The 17,910-nt window shown below is 39.0% G+C and overlaps 1 protein-coding gene across 3 annotated transcripts in view; it reads left to right on the top strand.

Moving 5' to 3' along the window:
* scn8ab (sodium channel, voltage gated, type VIII, alpha subunit b) overlaps positions 1-17,910 on the top strand; it is a 67,055-nt gene that overhangs the window by 30,296 nt on the left and 18,849 nt on the right. For 2 of the 3 annotated variants that reach the window (XM_072684447.1, XM_072684448.1), the window contains exons 7-17: positions 809-1,033; positions 1,434-1,497; positions 1,915-2,056; positions 2,202-2,408; positions 2,765-3,043; positions 7,054-7,374; positions 10,191-10,323; positions 10,450-10,688; positions 11,888-12,061; positions 12,499-12,855; positions 14,016-14,492. In XM_072684447.1, the coding sequence (XP_072540548.1) occupies positions 809-1,033; positions 1,434-1,497; positions 1,915-2,056; positions 2,202-2,408; positions 2,765-3,043; positions 7,054-7,374; positions 10,191-10,323; positions 10,450-10,688; positions 11,888-12,061; positions 12,499-12,855; positions 14,016-14,492 (2,618 nt within the window). Of the gene's footprint in view, positions 1-808; positions 1,034-1,433; positions 1,498-1,914; positions 2,057-2,201; positions 2,409-2,764; positions 3,044-7,053; positions 7,408-10,190; positions 10,324-10,449; positions 10,689-11,887; positions 12,062-12,498; positions 12,856-14,015; positions 14,493-17,910 lie in introns of all 3 variants that reach the window. The other variant, XM_072684449.1, reaches the window with a different exon arrangement.

Below are 17,910 nucleotides of genomic sequence, written 5' to 3'. Positions count from 1 at the left end.
ATGTAATATAAACTATTTAGTAACCCCTATAAAGTAACTGCTAGAATGACTTCTATAGAGTGTTTAGTAAAACCTAACTCCTTTTCTACTAAAATGTAGGAATAGTGTTTACTAAAATAAATGATTCAGTAACTTCTACACATTATTTAGTCATTTCTATAAATGATTTATGTTCTTAATGATTTATATTAAATTATTCAGTAACTTCTAGAAGTGATTTCATAGCTTTTATATGTCATTCAGTTACTTCTATATATTATTTAGTAACTACAATAAATGATTCAGTAAGTAAAGAAATTGCTTAGTTAATCTCCAATGATTGAGAAACTACAGTATTCATTAACAGAACCAAAGTCATTTTTGTACATGAACTTCTATTTAAATTTAATTTTTTTCTTTCTACTGTAAAGTTGGCATTTTAGAGATGAGTTGGTTTATTAGCGTGACAGTGACAATATATATATATATATATATATATATATATATATATATATATATATATATATATATATATATATATACACTAACGCATATACTACATATATAAATTATATACAATTATTGATACTGGAAAAAATCTACCCTGTTGTTTAGTGGTTAGTGGTTATTATAGAAGATATAGAAGAATAGACGTGAATAGATCAGGTTTGTGTGTGTGTGTGTGTGTGTGTGTGTGTGTGCTCCTTCATAGGTAAGTATATGAGTGTGTACAGTACATTTCTGTGCGTGTCCATATCATTGTAGGGACAGGTATGTTTTTTGAGCAAGTACAACACTACTGTATGTGTGTGTGTCTATCTCCTCTCAGGACTGAAGACCATTGTGGGGGCTTTGATCCAGTCCGTGAAGAAGCTGTCTGATGTGATGATTCTGACTGTCTTTTGTCTGAGTGTGTTCGCCCTCATTGGCCTCCAGCTCTTTATGGGCAACCTCCGGCAAAAATGTGTGATCTGGCCAATCAGCAACTTTACCGTCACCTACTTGGCCAATGGGAGCAGGGGTTTTGACTTTGATGAGTACATCATGAATGAGAGTGAGTGGGAGCACCTCTTGGGTTTGAAATACTAAAGCAGCAAGTAGTGTTTGGCCATGCTTGTGGTGCAGTTTATGCAGATTTCTGTATTTTTTTAAACAATTAATTAAAATGGCACTATGAATGACAAATTGTTGTTCACATTTCATATACATTCTGAACTGACAGCTACAAGTGTGCTTTTGACATTTTAAATGGACATTTTAGCAGAACTGTATACACTACAGAATATTTTAAGTTTAAGAAAATATCTCCTATTCATTATCAAGGAGTATCATTTGAAACTGTAGAGATTTTGTCTGTTTCAATGAACAAAAAGAACCACAATTTAGAAAATAGCTAAAATCAAATGAATTGAAATGAACTCAGTTATTGTCAAACTTTCTTTTTTCTGTTTCAGCCAACTTCTACGTCCTGCCAGGCATGTTAGATGCTTTGCTGTGTGGTAACAGCTCTGATTCTGGGTGAGGCTGTCTTATACACAGACACACAGATACATCCATAAATACATAAACACGTCAGCTAAATCAAGACACTGAAATGCAAATTATTTTTAATAATCAAAGACTCCCAGTATTTGTATGTAGTGTACTTATCAGGTGCAACAAAAGGTTCCTTGAGTGATGCCAAAGAAGAAAATCTTTTGTTTCCATAAAGAATTATGTTTGTGAAAGAGATGTGTGAGTGTGTGAGAGTAAATTGGTTCACACCTACACATTTCTTTATGTAACCAAAATTGCTTCTATGGCATCTATGGCAACCCTTTAGCATCTTTATTTGTAAGGTTAGTGAGTTCAATTTTGTAAGAGTTTAAATATTGCACTAAAAAAGTCCAATTAATTATCTAATATTGTACATTTCTGGAATGTGTATGTGTACAGGCGGTGCCCAGAGGGCTACACCTGCATGAAAGCAGGCCGTAATCCAAACTACGGGTACACCAGCTTCGACTCGTTCGGTTGGGCCTTTCTTGCTCTCTTTCGACTCATGACCCAGGACTTCTGGGAAAACCTCTATCAGCTGGTGTGTGTTCACCTCCTGGCATTTATTTCAGCTGTTTTTCCCCCCCTCATCTTCTGTTACTCACTAGCTTTGATGGATAGCTTAACCTCAAAACTTATGGACTTCAGTCACAATAACTGTCTGTCTTACACTTTCTGTCCAACAGACACTGCGAGCGGCAGGAAAGACGTACATGATCTTCTTTGTGCTGGTGATCTTCGTGGGCTCCTTCTACCTGGTGAATCTGATCCTGGCTGTGGTTGCCATGGCCTATGAGGAGCAGAACCAGGCTACCATTGAGGAGGCAGAGCAGAAAGAGGCGGAGTTTAAAGCTATGCTGGAACAACTCAAAAAACAGCAAGAGGAGGCGCAGGTACAAATGCACACTCAATTACATACCTACAATAGGTATAAATCTTGGATCTCACAGCCATTGGATTCAGTTACAGTTCTTCAGGACTTCTTTTCATTGTTAGAATAGAATAATATTGTATTCAGTCCTCAATTAATACATTCTAGCATCAGTGCAACTTAATAGCCACCCTCATGCTTTATATACCATACCAGTTACATTCACACATACAAATACGCATGCACTTAGCCATTAATAAGCCTTTAATAAGGTCTTTCTGTAAATACACATACTTATGTCCACCTTTCTTTTCTCCACTTCCAGCTTTCTAATCGTCTTTTACTTCTTTCTCTCATCCTTGATCTCTTGGACATTAGGCCAATGCCATGGCCACTTCAGCAGGGACGGTATCAGAGGATGCTGTAGAGGATGATGGAGGAGGCAGACTGTCCCGAAGCTCCTCAGAGGTATCCAAGCTGAGCTCCAAAAGTGCCAAGGAGCGCCGGAACAGAAAGAAAAAGATGAGGAAAGAACAGGAGAAGGAGAAAGGGGACAGTGAGAAAGTGGTCAAATCAGAGTCAGATGATGGCAGCAAGAGGAGCCGTTTCCGTTTTCCTGACAACAGGCTTGGAAGAAAGACCTCCATCATGAACCAGGTATTAGCGGAGATATGCAGATTCATGCATAGACTCATCATATGCATTTGCTCACATATAAACACACATGCATTAAAGAAAAGTTAAAACCAAATAAAACGAGTTTACATATCCTTGCTGTCATGCAAAAACATTATATTCCCAAAATGGCAACTTTATAGGAGTCATTTTGGAGCATTTTTATTGGTTCATTGGTGAAATTGATTCATTGATTTTGATTTTAATTATCAGATGCATATGAAATTACTGCAAGTATATATATTGACTTCCCACCCAGTTAGGCTATTTAGACCCAACATACTTCATCACAGCACACTGGATTTGCTGCTATGTATTAACATGAACAGATTCTATAAACTACCTTTTAAAACATTAATTAAATCAGACATGAACAAATTTCTATCTGGAACTGTATGCAGACTGCAGTACCTGAATATTGTCAGAAATGTTACTATGAATACTGTGAACTTGAATGGAATTTTGGACTATAAATAGAGAGGCTTTTGGATACTTTTACTCTGACCTTTTTAATGTAGCCTTTTAGCCCTTATGAATTAGACAGTCTGTTTACTAGTGAGCCCAAAATGCACTAAATTGATCCAGGTGCCATGCATTTGGATGGATTCCACAAGATACAGGAAATACTCCTTTAAGAATCTGGTCCATGTTGACATGATTCCTGTAGATTTTTTAGAAGCACTTTCATGTTTCAAATTTACTGCTGTACCATATCCCAAATGCATTCTATTGTTATGTTAATGCAACTAGTTTGAGGTGACTTTTGCTTGGTGACATGCTGCATTATCATAAGGAAAGTAGCCGTTGGAAGATGGGTAAATTGTGGCCATGAAGGGATTCCCATTGTCTGCAACACTACTAAAATAGGCTGTGGCATTGAAGTGATTTATTGGTATTAATGGGCTCCAAATTTGACTGTTGTCACAAGGCAGGTCGAGTCCTTGGATTCATGGTGTTTGCGCCAAATTCGGAAGCTACTATTTTGGTCTCTTTAACAGAAATCTTTAATTGTCCAGTTTTCGTAAGCATGTCCTCACTGCAGCCTCAGCTTTCTGTTCTTGACTTAAATCAAGCTAAAAACCGTAGTAGTCTAAAATCAAACTATGGACAAGCTCAATCATATAACTGTACTGCTAGACAACAATATTCAGCATCATTATTGAGTGTCTTTTGAGCTTCATAAGCAGAAATGTGCAAAACAGGATAATTTTGACAGAGAATGTCCCTGTCTGTGGCTTTGATGGTGGGAAAGGGTTTGTCCCTCTTGCAATCCCCGCTTTTTGTGAGCTGATAATGACTAATAGCTGCTGTTGTCAGTTATTCGTAGTAAAATCAGGTGACTCCCAGCCAGGCTGGACCCAACCCTGTTTTTCCTGCTTTCTGAGCTGTGCAGTTACGGCCCCTTTTCGCTGAGTCATCGTCCATTTCACCACTGTGATTAGACAAAGTGCACCAGCCTTGGGCCCAGAGATCAGAGGAAGTGCCTATGCCCATTCATCTATCTACACTATCTATATTTCTTTTTTTATCTCTCCATCATCCTCTCTGTTTTTTTCTCCTTTTAATGCCGTTCTGGTCAAAAAATTACAGATTGCACAGATTGAAGAAGGGCCCTGTTTCTTTATCTGTCCCTTTCTTTTCTGTTCTCGTCTTTCGGTTTCACTGCCCAGCATTGGTCGAGCAGTAGTTAGCCGTGTTTTGTGGGTGAACGTCCATAAAGCTTTCTAATCACTTCTACAGTCTCAAATCATTTGTTACCCTAATACTAGAGGCCACATTGACACCTGTTTCTAACACTAGCCTGTGAGTGTGTGCCATTGTGGAGGAAATTCGGGTGCGGTCTCAGGACGCCATGCCTCCGCTGGCCCTGTCTGAATTATTCATCCCACTTCTATAAATCTTTCATCTCCTGCTGAGAGCAGTAATATGCCTTTGCATTGGCAGAGCTACTGGAAAACTGTGGTCTATGGCCACACCCTAAGCTCCACCTACAGGAAACTACTTCAGTTAAATAGATATTAGTGGAGCTGTGATTTTTTTAAAAGACATTTTCCATACTGTGTTTATATGACTGTATAAATATTATATTGACAGGCCTCAGTCACAAACTATTACTTAGCATTCACACACAAACATCCAGTGTCTTGATGTACTGGCAAAAGCTGTTTCATGGGACCTCATCCTCTCATATCTGCTAGTGCAGCAGTGCAGGCCTGACCACTTTACCAGATCAATCCCACTCTTGAACTGAGTGAAATAGTCTCTGCTGAGAGGGCGCTTGGGCTGTCTCTGCTGTACTTAGTCTGCAGTGGTCAACTGCTCCATTAGGGAGAGGCCACTCAGACCCACCTCAGTGAAAATGCCTGCGCTAGCAGCTAGCATTCTGCACTCTCAGTGAATTTCAGCCAGCCGCTAACACTCTGCAATATCACAGATTTTCATCCAGCACCCTGGGTCACCTGTGAATTTCAGCTGGGAAGAAGCAGCATTTTTATCAGGAGCTGGTATACATCAAATAGTGTTTACTAGTTGTATCAACCCTAATAACAGTATGCAGTTATGATACTGAGACCAATGCTCAACACAAAGCAACACTGTAGCAAAAAGAAAAAATGACCCCGCTGTATTAACACCATTAACACAACATTGAATTTACAGAATGTTTTTACAGTTTTTTCAGTGCAGTCAACCCATTGCTAATGTATTTCAATAATCATAAAAAAATATAGAAAGTATCTAAATATCTGCTGGATATCAGAACTGGTGCCTAGATGGTGTTTTAGTAATAGTCAGCTTTTCTTAATCTATTGTTGGCTTTTACATATTTCATATGTCACATATAAACTTGGCGAGCACTGTATTAGGCACATCTATTCATTCATGGAATTATCTAATCAGCCAACTGCATAGCGTGATTGTTGGTGCCAGACTGGCTGGTTTAAGTATTTCTAGAACTGCTGGTCTCCTGTAACGTTCCTGCACAGCCGTCTCTATTGTTCACTCAGAATGGCACATTAAAGAAAAAACATCTATTGCGCAGATGTTCTGCTGATGGAAATGTCTTGTTGATGAGAGGAGTCAGCTGACAAAAACACTGTGGTAACTCAGTTAACCTCTCTGCACAGTTATGGTGAGCAAAAAAGCATCTCAGGGTGCACAACATTTAAAACCTTGAGGCAGATGACCACAATGAGGTCCACTTCTGTCAGTCAAGAACAGAAAGCTGAGGCTGTAGTGGATTGCATGAGTCCATGGACTCTACCTGTGTCAACAGTCCAGGCAGGTGGAGGTGGTATAATGGTGTAGGGCACATTCTTGGCACATTTTGAATGCCACAGACTATTTGAGTAGTTGCTGACCATGCACAATCCTTTCCTGCTCACAATTTAGCCCTTTTCTAATGGCTACTTCCAGAACAATAATGCACCATGTCACAAAAGTCATCATCTGAGGCCTTCCCAGACACCACATCTGAATCTAGTGTCTTTGGGCTGTGGTTGAACAGGAGATTTGCAGCATGAAAGTGCACCTGAAAAATGTGCTGATACAATCTGAGTGATAAAATTATGGCCCAGCATCTTAAGGAGATGTTTCCAACATTTAGTGTAATCCATGTGTATATATATAAGATAACATAACATAGATTTCTTCGATTTCACCAGCACACCTGATTTAACTTGAAATAGACACCCCTTCTAATGAATGCATTCAGCTACTTTAGGTTTCACCCATTGCTGACACGTTATATTACATATGACCTCAAATGTTCATTTTCAAAATAAAATTTCTTTCATCGACTTTCATTAAAAGTTGCCATCTTGGAGACTTTGGAATTTGAAAGTTTGCATTTTGGAACTTTTTGAGTGATGAGCGATGATGACGTGTAATGCATTTGATAACAGAGTAACGTCTGAGAGGAAAAAAATTAATAGATACGAAGATGTTGAAATATTAGTACTGTGTTTGCCCTTCTTTCTCTCTCCATCTCCTAGTCACTGTTGAGTATACCTGGCTCCCCCTTCATGTCGCGTCATAACAGTCGCAGCAGCATTTTCAGCTTTAAAGGGCGCTCACGGGACGTGGGCTCGGAGAACGAGTTTGCAGACGACGAGCACAGCACGGTGGAAGAGAGCGAGGATCGCCGTGGCTCCCTCTTCATCCCATACCGACGCAACAGCTACAGTGGCTACAGCCAGGGCTCCTCACGCATCAACCCACTAGCGCCCCACTCTGGCTGCAAGAGGAACAGCACAGTGGACTGCAACGGCGTGGTGTCTCTGATCGGGCCTGGTCCCGGACGGCTTCTGCCTGAGGTGAAAATAGATAAGGCAGCTACTGACGACAGTGTAAGGACGTCCACAGGGGGCAGGTTTACAGTATAGGCATGACAGTGGCAGCTGGTCTTTACCCCCGAATTCTTTTTTTTTCCTCCTGCCTTTTGGGCTTGTATTCGTCCTATCCTTCTGGTCACTGAATTTATGGTCTTGATTTTCCCCTATGTTTCCTATTTATGAAACTTCTCCTCTACTTTTTTCTCCCCATGCAAGTTGTGATCTGTATCAGCAGTTCTGAGCAGTCCCACCTGTCACCAAACCCCACCCACAGTGTGCTGCTATGAATGGCACGGCCAATGAAAACAGACAATTTAGTAGACCTCTTTTGGCTCATACTCCCCATCCCAAACAACTATCCTTTAATGTTCTACCTTCTCACAGCCTATAAGGCCTTTTTTCTGACATTCTTGGTTACGGTTAGCTTTCCAGTGCTCATCTGCCCTTTACTACCAGCGCTCATACAACCATTTTATTTATTTTTCTGCTCTTTGTTCACCATATCCACCTCTTCCATGGACTTGCAAGCTCAGGACCAGTTTGTAGTCCTTCTACCTTTTTCCAGTTTTCACTCTGTCTCTCCCCCAATGAAGTGTGATGCAAGAGAAGCCTTTCCTAACCTTTCCAGTAACAGCATTATTCCTCATCTTAGTTAGCATGGTAGACTGACATCCTTATACTCTCTATCCAGGCTTTGCCTTTATCTTCTCTGGTTGACGCATGATCTTCGGCCCAGCTTCCAAAGCGCTTATGAACTGTCAACACACAGCTAATCATATAAATGTGTAATCTGATTGTATCTGCTTTGCACAGTGTTGCTTATTGGGTTTAGACAACAGCTGTATGGAAAGCAGTTTCCGTTCTGAGTGTGAGCTGTCCATGCTTTGTGTGTATTTGAAGCCAAATGTACAACATACACAAAAATGAAGGAGCCTCAAACAAAGAAAGTCAGCATTTTTTTGTAAACTGACCAATTCGGACAATATGCTCTTAAAGGTGCTTCAAATGGTTCTTTGAGCGATGCCATAGAAGAACCACTTTTGGTTCCGTAAAGAGTCTGTTCATAACATATGTGAGCGTGAAGAACCTTTAAATTGGAAAACAATTTTTATATCAAGCTAAGGTCCTTTAAAGTGATAACAAACAGTCACACATAGCAGGAAGAAACGGATGAACTCTTTTTCATAAATATGAAAAAGAGGCTTTTTCATTGCTAGAAATTGCAGACAAAAGGCTCTGATTTACAAGGTCTCGTTATATCGTAGATGGAGACAGTTGTTGCAGTGGAGTCTGGGCCTTACCGTCTTGTGCAGTTTTGCCTCTTTTCCTACTGTGCGCATGTCCATGCATGCTGATGTTGTGATTGAGACAGGTGTGTGACATAGTCACTTGACTGTAAGTAAGTACTCGATTCTTACAGTTTGACAACTAGGCCAGAAATGATGTAGGAACAAGGGTTCAGCTGAAGTTGTGGTTAAACAGAATAGCCAGAAAGTAGGTGATGCATATGATTTAGCACAATGGGGTCAGTTTAAGATTCAGGTTTAAAATTAGTGCACGTATCGAGATTGATTTGAATATGAAGATTAAAGGTCTACTAAAGACCCACATCATTCATCTTCATATTTGTAGAGATAATGGGCCAGATTCATAAAACTTGGTGATATCTGCGCTACAGTATGCAATTGTGTCCAGCATGCTGTTTAAGTCCTATTCGTGAAGTCACTGTGTCATTGCTTAGCACAGTGGCTCCTGTTTAATTTTGTGATATTTTTTTATTAAATATATACTTATATGTATTGACAACCAATGGGCAGTGCCTGTTCAGGTGTCACATTGGACTGAATATCTCAGAAGCAGAGTCTATAGAAGACGCACAATTAACTTCCACCCGCAAAAATGAAAAAAAATTAAATGCTCATCAGTTTTCCACTGCTCAACTTTTTAACAAACTTTTTTAGGATGACAGAGCAAAACAATCTGTCATTATTCTGAAGGACTGAGCAGAATTAAATTGTTGTAAAATACTTAAATTAGATATCTTCTCTAAGTCAAGTTCCTCTAAGCAGCAGTTTTGATGTTATGATGTTTGATCCAGACAGACCAGAACAAACAGAATGAGGTATGAGTTAATTAAGTGTGTGGACGCACATGAAGAATGTGCATGATTGCAAACTTATAGAAAAGATCATTAAATCTACTCAGCTCCAAGATGTTTATCAGGTTCATTCACACTGTTTCTTGTGATTATATCAGTTTGAAATTGGTAACAGTGCATGCCCTGTGAAAAGAGCAGTCTTGCAAATTCTTAGAGATGTGAAAACTGCCTATAATCCACATTTACGTATGAGCAGATGTGCTAAATCTGGGTAAATCTGCTGGTGTGTTTTTGTGATTCTGGCTCATTGTCTTTGCATAATGTTAAACCTTTTTTTCCAAACTGGAAATTTGAAGGTTCCATGTAATGACCTTTTCTAATGACATTAGTACATATTTTTACAAATATACAGTTCAGAGTAGTATCACTGATATTAAACCTGTAAATGAATAGGTATTGTGTGGGAAAACAGAATCAGTATAAATTTGGGGAATGAGTTAAGGCAATTACAGCAGTAAAAATAACCAGTGGAGGTGTCTGAGAAAAAAATACCAAATCTTAGAGCAGGCAAATTTTGGCTTGGTGAAAGAGTGTGGTTGCGAGTGTGTGCGTTGAGCGGTGTTTGAGTGTCTTTTTTTTATGCCCTCTCACACAACTCTGTCTTCTTCTTCTTCCTCCTGCTCATTCCCTCGCTCCACAGACCACCGAGGTGGACGTGAAGAGGAAACACTCGGGGTCTCTTATGGTTTCAGTGGATCAGCTCAATACGTCATTTGGACGTAAAGAACGAGCCAACAGTGTGATGACTGTCATCACCAACACCCTGGTGGAGGGTACTGTTTCCTTATCTTTGAGCTGTTGTCGTTCTGTTTACTCTTGGTCATTATTCTGGTATTTTGAACAGTATGGATGGAATGGCTGTTGATTCTTCTTTGTTTCTTTGTTTTTTCTTCTTACAGAGCTCGAGGAGTCTCAGAGGAAGTGTCCGCCGTGCTGGTACAAGTTTGCCAACACGTTTCTGATCTGGGAGTGTTGTCCACTCTGGTTGAAAATTAAGGAGATAGTGAACCTGATAGTGATGGACCCATTTGTGGATCTAGCCATAACAATATGTATTGTGCTGAACACTGTCTTCATGGCCATGGAACACTACCCTATGACGGAACAATTTGAGAATGTGCTGAGTGTAGGAAACCTGGTAAGATTTAGACTTAGCCAGACACATTTTCAAATGTTTTTGAATGGATTTAAATGGATTAATAACTAAATCATTAACCAAGGGTTTAAGGGGCTAAACAAGACTCTATGCAAGTATCAAATTGCATATGAATCCATCAAAATACAAAATACAATCTGCACTTTTAACAGAATGCTTCCACTTGTTTCAATGAGTGATGAATTAGAATTTTTAGCATGCTTTTATTACTGTTGATAACTACAGCTTCTAAAGTTGAACACATAGGCTCACACTGATTATTGTGCACACAAGACTAACACAACAGATTTGAATAGCACCACCGTTCTCTTATCCAGGGGTGGGGCAAGATCCAAGCAGTCACTCTGTCATCTTTGTTGCTCTACTCCTTGCTTGCTGCCGGGCTGGGTGATTTCTGCTCATAGGGCACAGCTTACAGGGTTAGAGTGACAGGCTTAGTGTATTGTTGTCACTGCATCCTTTTCTGTATCCAGAAATAGTCCTTCACAGAGCAGCCAAGTAAGCCTTACTAATTAGTTGGATTCTCATCATTATCTCAGGGATTTTTTTGAGGTGATTGTGAAATAGCGCTGCACTTGTGAAGCTGAGGTTTTTGCCACTTTTCTACTGACTAATTTTGAGTGTAGGAGAGACAGTGGCGTAGTGGGTTAGGGTTTTATACTAAGAACCAGGTCATAATGGAGACATTTGCATAAATAAATGTTTATCAGTCCTCTGGGCAAAGCCAAACTAGTGGATATTCTTTGTCATACAGCCTTTACATACAACTAATTGGATTTTTTGTAATTTGCTTATGTATCACATCACTTCTCTTCCTTACTTCTCTTCCTTACTTGTTTTCTTTCCTGTCTTACTTTAACGTAGTTTCTGTAGTAAAGTAGTAGTACCACACTTTCTCCAATGTTTCTGCGTCTGATTAGCATCAAAAAGGCATCATGCCTTCATTTTACCTCCCCCTGACTTTTTGGGTTTTTGTACCACCTTTTTGTCACCCCACATTATTGATTCTATTATTCTAACATGATTAATTCAATAAAAAATAAAGGGCTTTCTAGTGAGTAATTCATTTTTTAATTATCCACCAAATTTAGGAAACAGACAAGCAGTGTGGTAAAGCTGATCCTTGTCAGCTTATATAATACAGTGTCTTTTTTCTTTGTGTCCCTAATGTCTTGTAACAGGTGTTTACAGGTATCTTCACAGCTGAGATGTTTGCAAAGCTTATTGCAATGGATCCATACTACTACTTCCAGGAGGGCTGGAACATCTTTGATGGCTTTATTGTGAGCCTGAGTTTAGTGGAGTTGGGGTTAGCTGATGTTGAAGGATTGTCAGTGCTGAGATCCTTCAGATTGGTGAGTCTGTGTGGGTGTGTGTGTGTTTGTGTATGTGTACAAATTTAACATCATTACATGAGCAGCATGTAGAGTTTGCAGGCTATTTCCATTAAGAGGTACAAAAGGAGAATTATTTACTGCTTAATCAATTTCAAAGAATTGGAGAACGCTGGAATATGTTAAAAAAAAAAAAAACAAACAAACAAGAATTTTCTTTCATTTTTACATAAATACTGCCCATAATTAAATTAATCAAATTAAAGTGAAACTTATGTACTGATTTTTAAATTTTCATTTGGATTTTAATTTTTATTTTTGGAAATTAGTTTCATGTACTCTTACAGTCTCATCAACAAATTCTTTCTCTACTTTTCTTACATTCCCTTCCCATTTCAGTCTTTTATCACCCATTCCCTCAATCGCTATAAGTCTTTTTCTGCTCTGTTCTCACACAGTTGAGGGTCTTCAAACTGGCTAAATCGTGGCCCACTCTAAACATGCTGATTAAGATCATTGGAAACTCAGTGGGTGCCCTGGGGAACCTGACTCTGGTGCTGGCCATCATCGTCTTCATCTTTGCTGTGGTGGGCATGCAGCTGTTTGGAAAGAGTTATAAGGACTGTGTGTGTAAGATCGCTCAGGACTGCGAACTGCCCCGCTGGCACATGAACGACTTCTTCCACTCTTTCCTCATTGTGTTCCGTGTGCTGTGTGGCGAATGGATTGAGACCATGTGGGACTGCATGGAAGTGGCTGGCCAGACCATGTGTCTGACTGTCTTCATGATGGTCATGGTCATCGGAAACTTAGTGGTGAGTTTTGTGGTGAAGTTACTCTGTATTTTTTCAATACTAGAACTGGTACTAGAACTGGGTGATTTTTCATCCACATTTCCTTTTATTATATCTGTATCACTAATTCAAACTTTCATGTTGACAACATCTAGAGAGCATCTCATGTTATCTGGAATGATGGTGCTTCACCCAGTACTTTTGGGATGAGTTGGGGATGAGGTGGGGTGGTGATCATCCCACATCCTGACCTCACTAACAGTTGCTGAATGTAATCAAACACACAGCAATGCTCCAAAATCTAGTAAAAGGCCTTCCCTGGACAGTAGAGACAGTTACTCTAACAACAGCAGGTTAAACTAACAATATAAATGAATTAGTAGGTGTCCTAAAACACCTATCTATCTATCTATCTATCTATCTGTCTGTCTGTCTGTCTGTCTGTCTTGCATGACCTATTTCTTGTTATACTTACCATATTTATCATTGGTATTTCTTGCATTAATAATTATTGCACATTTTGCACCTGCACCCTATTCTGTTATGCAATATGCTGCTATTTGCATTTCTGGTATATGCTTTTGTCTCTTGTACTTGACAATGAAATTGAGTATATCTAAAGTATCATTTTAATTGAATCATAGTTCCAACAGCTGTCATATATTCTTATTTGTATATTATTATTACTATTGTATACGCAATTCACCATTAAGTGTATCTTGAGGGTGACCAGAGACTAGCAGACTTTCTGGCACCATGTAATAATTTTCTTATAGATTACAGGTTAAAAGGGTCAAGTAGCTCCAAGACATAGCATATTTGTTAACAGTACTGTCCTGCACATCATGGACTGTTGTTTGATTTTGTCTGAAAATGAATCCTTGGCATTTACACATTTTTAACATTTATTCTGTATTACAGTAACAGATTTGTTCACTGTATGAATGTCACTGTAATTAATAGGATTTATTTTTTTCCTTTTTATTTCCTTATTATTACTATTATTATTATTATTATTATTACATTAAATGCTATCACAATATTTTCCAACATATGTTCCACCCTACTGAGTGCCTGTACTTTTTTTGTCTCTTGTCTGTTCAATTTCTCAAATCCTACACCTAGATTACGTTAAGATACTTCGCATTCAGTGTGGGTAAATCTCTCCTCCTCTCTGGTAGGTGCTGAATCTGTTCCTGGCCTTGCTGCTCAGCTCATTCAGTGCTGATAACCTGGCAGCCACAGATGATGACGGGGAGATGAACAACCTGCAGATCTCAGTCATCCGCATCAAGAAGGGCATTGCATGGCTCAAAGTCCACGTGCGAGTCCTGGTGGCACACGTTTTGAAAAAAGCACCTCTGGAGGACGAAGACAAGCCTTTGGACGACATGTACGACAAGAAACTCACCATCATCGGCAACCACACAGGAGTAGACATCAAATGCGGTGACCTTGACTTTGCTAAGAACGGTAACGGCACGACCAGCGGGATCGGCAGCAGTGTGGGAAAGTACATGATTGACGAGGACCGCATGTCCTTCATCCACAACCCCAACCTGACCGTGCGGGTTCCCATCGCGGTGGGAGAATCAGACTTTGAGAACCTGAACACTGAGGACTTCAGCAGTGAGTCAGATGTGGAGAACAGCAAAGACGTGAGTAGGAGGAGTTGTCAGGGGGTGAGGGAGGGAACAGCATGAATGAGATATCGATGAAGTGATAAGGATGAGGATTATGTTATAGAGGGAAAAGGGGGATTTGTTTAAGTGAATGAGATTGAAGGTGTCATTGCTGACGGCTGATACACTGCCTTTAAATCGGAGAAACATCCCAATCATTTAAGATATCAACACATTCGCTTATAATTCCATGTTACATTGGGAAAGTCTATGAGGGTAACACTCTCTTATTGACAAACTGTCTGACTGACTGATCTGTCCCTGAACTGACACCTATTGTTGAAATACGTTTGCGTAAGCATCATACTGTACAACTAAATAGTAAAGTGAGGCCGTCACCCCATTACTCATCCTTTACTCTTGTACGGCCAATTATCGCCGTAAATATCGGCTAAATATCGCCACTGTCATGCAAAATTTGACAGGAGAAGGAAAAAACATTCTTTTGGTGCATTTCTATTCGTCCACTGTATAAAGAACAACCGTCAGATTTACATTATGTCAAACAGTGGAAAACACCAGAAATGGAGTTACAAGGTTTTTGTCTGAAAGCGACAATATAAGTATGTCCGCAGAAGCCAAGAAAATTAAAAATTGCAGTAAATGCAATATAAGCCATGAGGCATGGCCACTAAGTGCACCAGCATTTTGAGAATGATAACCAGCATAATATCAGCTAGATTCACTCATATGTTTGTGGTAAATTTACTTGAATCTGCACAGAATTTCGGGTAACGTTTGTGTTTGATTTCCAAAAGGCATGAAGTTCTTCAAATGAAACGTCTTCAGTTCTTTCACATTTCATTAATATTTTAAGCAAGATTGCTTTTTTTTTACATCTTTTATCTTTACAAAAGAAGAAAGTATTGGCACCCGTCATGCACAGTACTTAGTAACACCCTATTTAGTAAGGATCACGGCTTGTAATAGTTTTTGTAGCCAGCTCAGTCTTTGCTTATTTGCTTATTTCCACCGACCCATAATTCAATGCTTGACAATTGTGGGACACAAATACCATGTATCTGATAGCCCAGCAAAGCTAGTCTCGCCTCGTCTTGCCTTATGTTCAGTCGCATTTTGTTGATTTTTTAAAATATGGAATTATTCCCCAAATTGCATAGTTTATGTTTATTTGTTGGAAATAAGAAGAAATTGAAACAGAACATATATAATGTGCCATGAACTTTGAACATGCCTCATCAGCAAATAAGCTCTAATTGTGGAAAATCTTGATAACATGATGGTAGTTTACTTGTTTATCATGATGTGTCAAAAATGTTGAAGACAACCAGGCTTAGGTCTTAAGGGTTCTTTTCCCCGTTCTAGACTGCAATTCCTTTTTATGAACAAACAGCTTAATAATGTTACTGGAACATCTTCAATTGTTCGAGTGACTGAGTAAATTTCAGTCCACACAGCCTTTGTATATTCAAACCTGCAAGGTTTTTATAAGGTGAGGTTGTTGAACGGGAAAACTGAAGTACAATTGATAAGTTGCTGAACTGATTTCTGTATCAGCCAAAATTATGCTTGTGGAAAATTCTGTGTGTACAGTATTCTCTGTGGATTTGAAAAGGGCTTAGTGGTGCTTACTGCACAGGACTTTACACTTAAAAATGCTTTTAGCAACATTTGTGAGGGAAAGGTTGTCCTGTAGGTCCACACAAGCACAGTTACACTTAAAAACGCAGAGTGATCGACACATAATATAATTTTGGCAGTGTGGTCAGGAAGGGGATTCAGGGTCTTTGTCTTTGTAATCTGGCTGTATAAGAGTGTTCAGGTGAAAAGACAGGGAGGGGAACATGGAAGCGCCAGTGTAGGCATTAGAGTGAAGCTCTTTTGGACCTCAGGAGTAAGCTAAGGATTTAAGGATACAGATATGTGTCATTAGGAGAATAAGAGATGGTTTGGGATGTGATAGTTTAAGAAGTGGAGTAAGATTTTATGAGATGGTATAGATTAGTGGATCATTGTAGATGAGCTAGTAGAGACTGGAGTAGACCAGTGAGAAGGATGTGATATTGTTGCGGCTCATAAAATCTTTGATATATAATCAAATCACCATTCGTTAATGATTGAGGCTGCTTTTCATTTGAGTGAAACTGTGGTGTGATTTCTACAATAGATTTGCAATTATTTTATTTTATTTGAAGACCTGAAATGGAAACCTTGAATGATACTGCAATTTGTAGTGAAGCGATTGTCAGAACTCCTGGTTCTCTGTTCCGGTACCGGTGTACCATCTCAAATAGCATTTATAGGGCTGTATAATCTTTGCTCTTGTGGCCATTTAGTGATTTATTCTAAATAGTTTTTTTATTATTGCTATTATTATTAATATATATATAGTTCTTAATCCAGCCAGCATTTTAAATCTCCTTGGCAAAAACTTCCAGATCTTATTGCATTTTATAAAGATTGTTTGGCCCAAACTGTGACTTCCCTGTGACGAATTAATCACTCTTTTAAGCCGTTTCAGAGAGGAAGCATGAATATTGAGTAGGAATTGCACCAATTATCAATTTATCACTAATTATTTGGTAGCGGCCATGAAATCGATAAGTAGAATCTTTTATTTCTTTACAATTTTGTATGCACAAGCGTCCTGTCTGATCCATTCTCAAACGTGTATTAGTGTTTACAGATTTAATTCACTCACTTTTAAAGCTAACAATGAGAACACTGGAAGATGCTGAGGAAGAAGATACGGTTTGACGGCAGCAAAGTTCAGTTTCTTTTAGCCAGTGTGACTCAGCGTCGCAGACACTGGGTACCTGCCCATTCTGGCAAAACGTCACAAACATTATGAGGACTTTCACCATCTCAGACAGGAACCGCAGCAGTGTGTGTGTGTGTGTGTGTTTGTCTGCTGTATGGTTTGTCTGCAGCAGCTCAGAACATTAATCGAACTAACTACAAGTGCACCTATGAGAACCGTTTGCAGCTGTTTTTTTTTTCTTTCTTTTTTTTTTTTTTTTTTTTTTACAGATTTTTCTTGTTCTTTTTCAGTAAAACTCACAATTAAGGTGAAAAAGCCTTAAGGTTTTATCGCCCCCCTCTGGCACAAACGGTAACTGTCCTAGATATACTGAGTATGTAACTGCATAACACTTTATTCATGTTTAAAATATGAGAAATATATTTATTTGAATTGGTAGGTCAGTTCTCTTTTATCATGATTGACTAATTGCTCAAGACTATTTATTGTTTATCTCCAAAACGGTTCAAATCAACAAGGTATAACAAGGTATATATTTTGAACCATATTAACCAGTCCAGTGGGACAACTTGTGAGCTGTTTAATGGATGGAAATGCTTATTGTAGGGCCTTGAAACTGCTGTGGCCACTAGAGTGTCTGCTTAACTTTTAGTGAATGCTTTTAGTGAAGTC

This window comes from Salminus brasiliensis, chromosome 7 (assembly GCF_030463535.1).
Source record: "Salminus brasiliensis chromosome 7, fSalBra1.hap2, whole genome shotgun sequence".
Taxonomy (NCBI): Eukaryota; Metazoa; Chordata; class Actinopteri; order Characiformes; family Bryconidae; genus Salminus; species Salminus brasiliensis.
The sequence above is the reverse complement of the archived record's forward strand: the minus strand, read 5'-3'. Positions and strand labels throughout refer to the sequence as shown.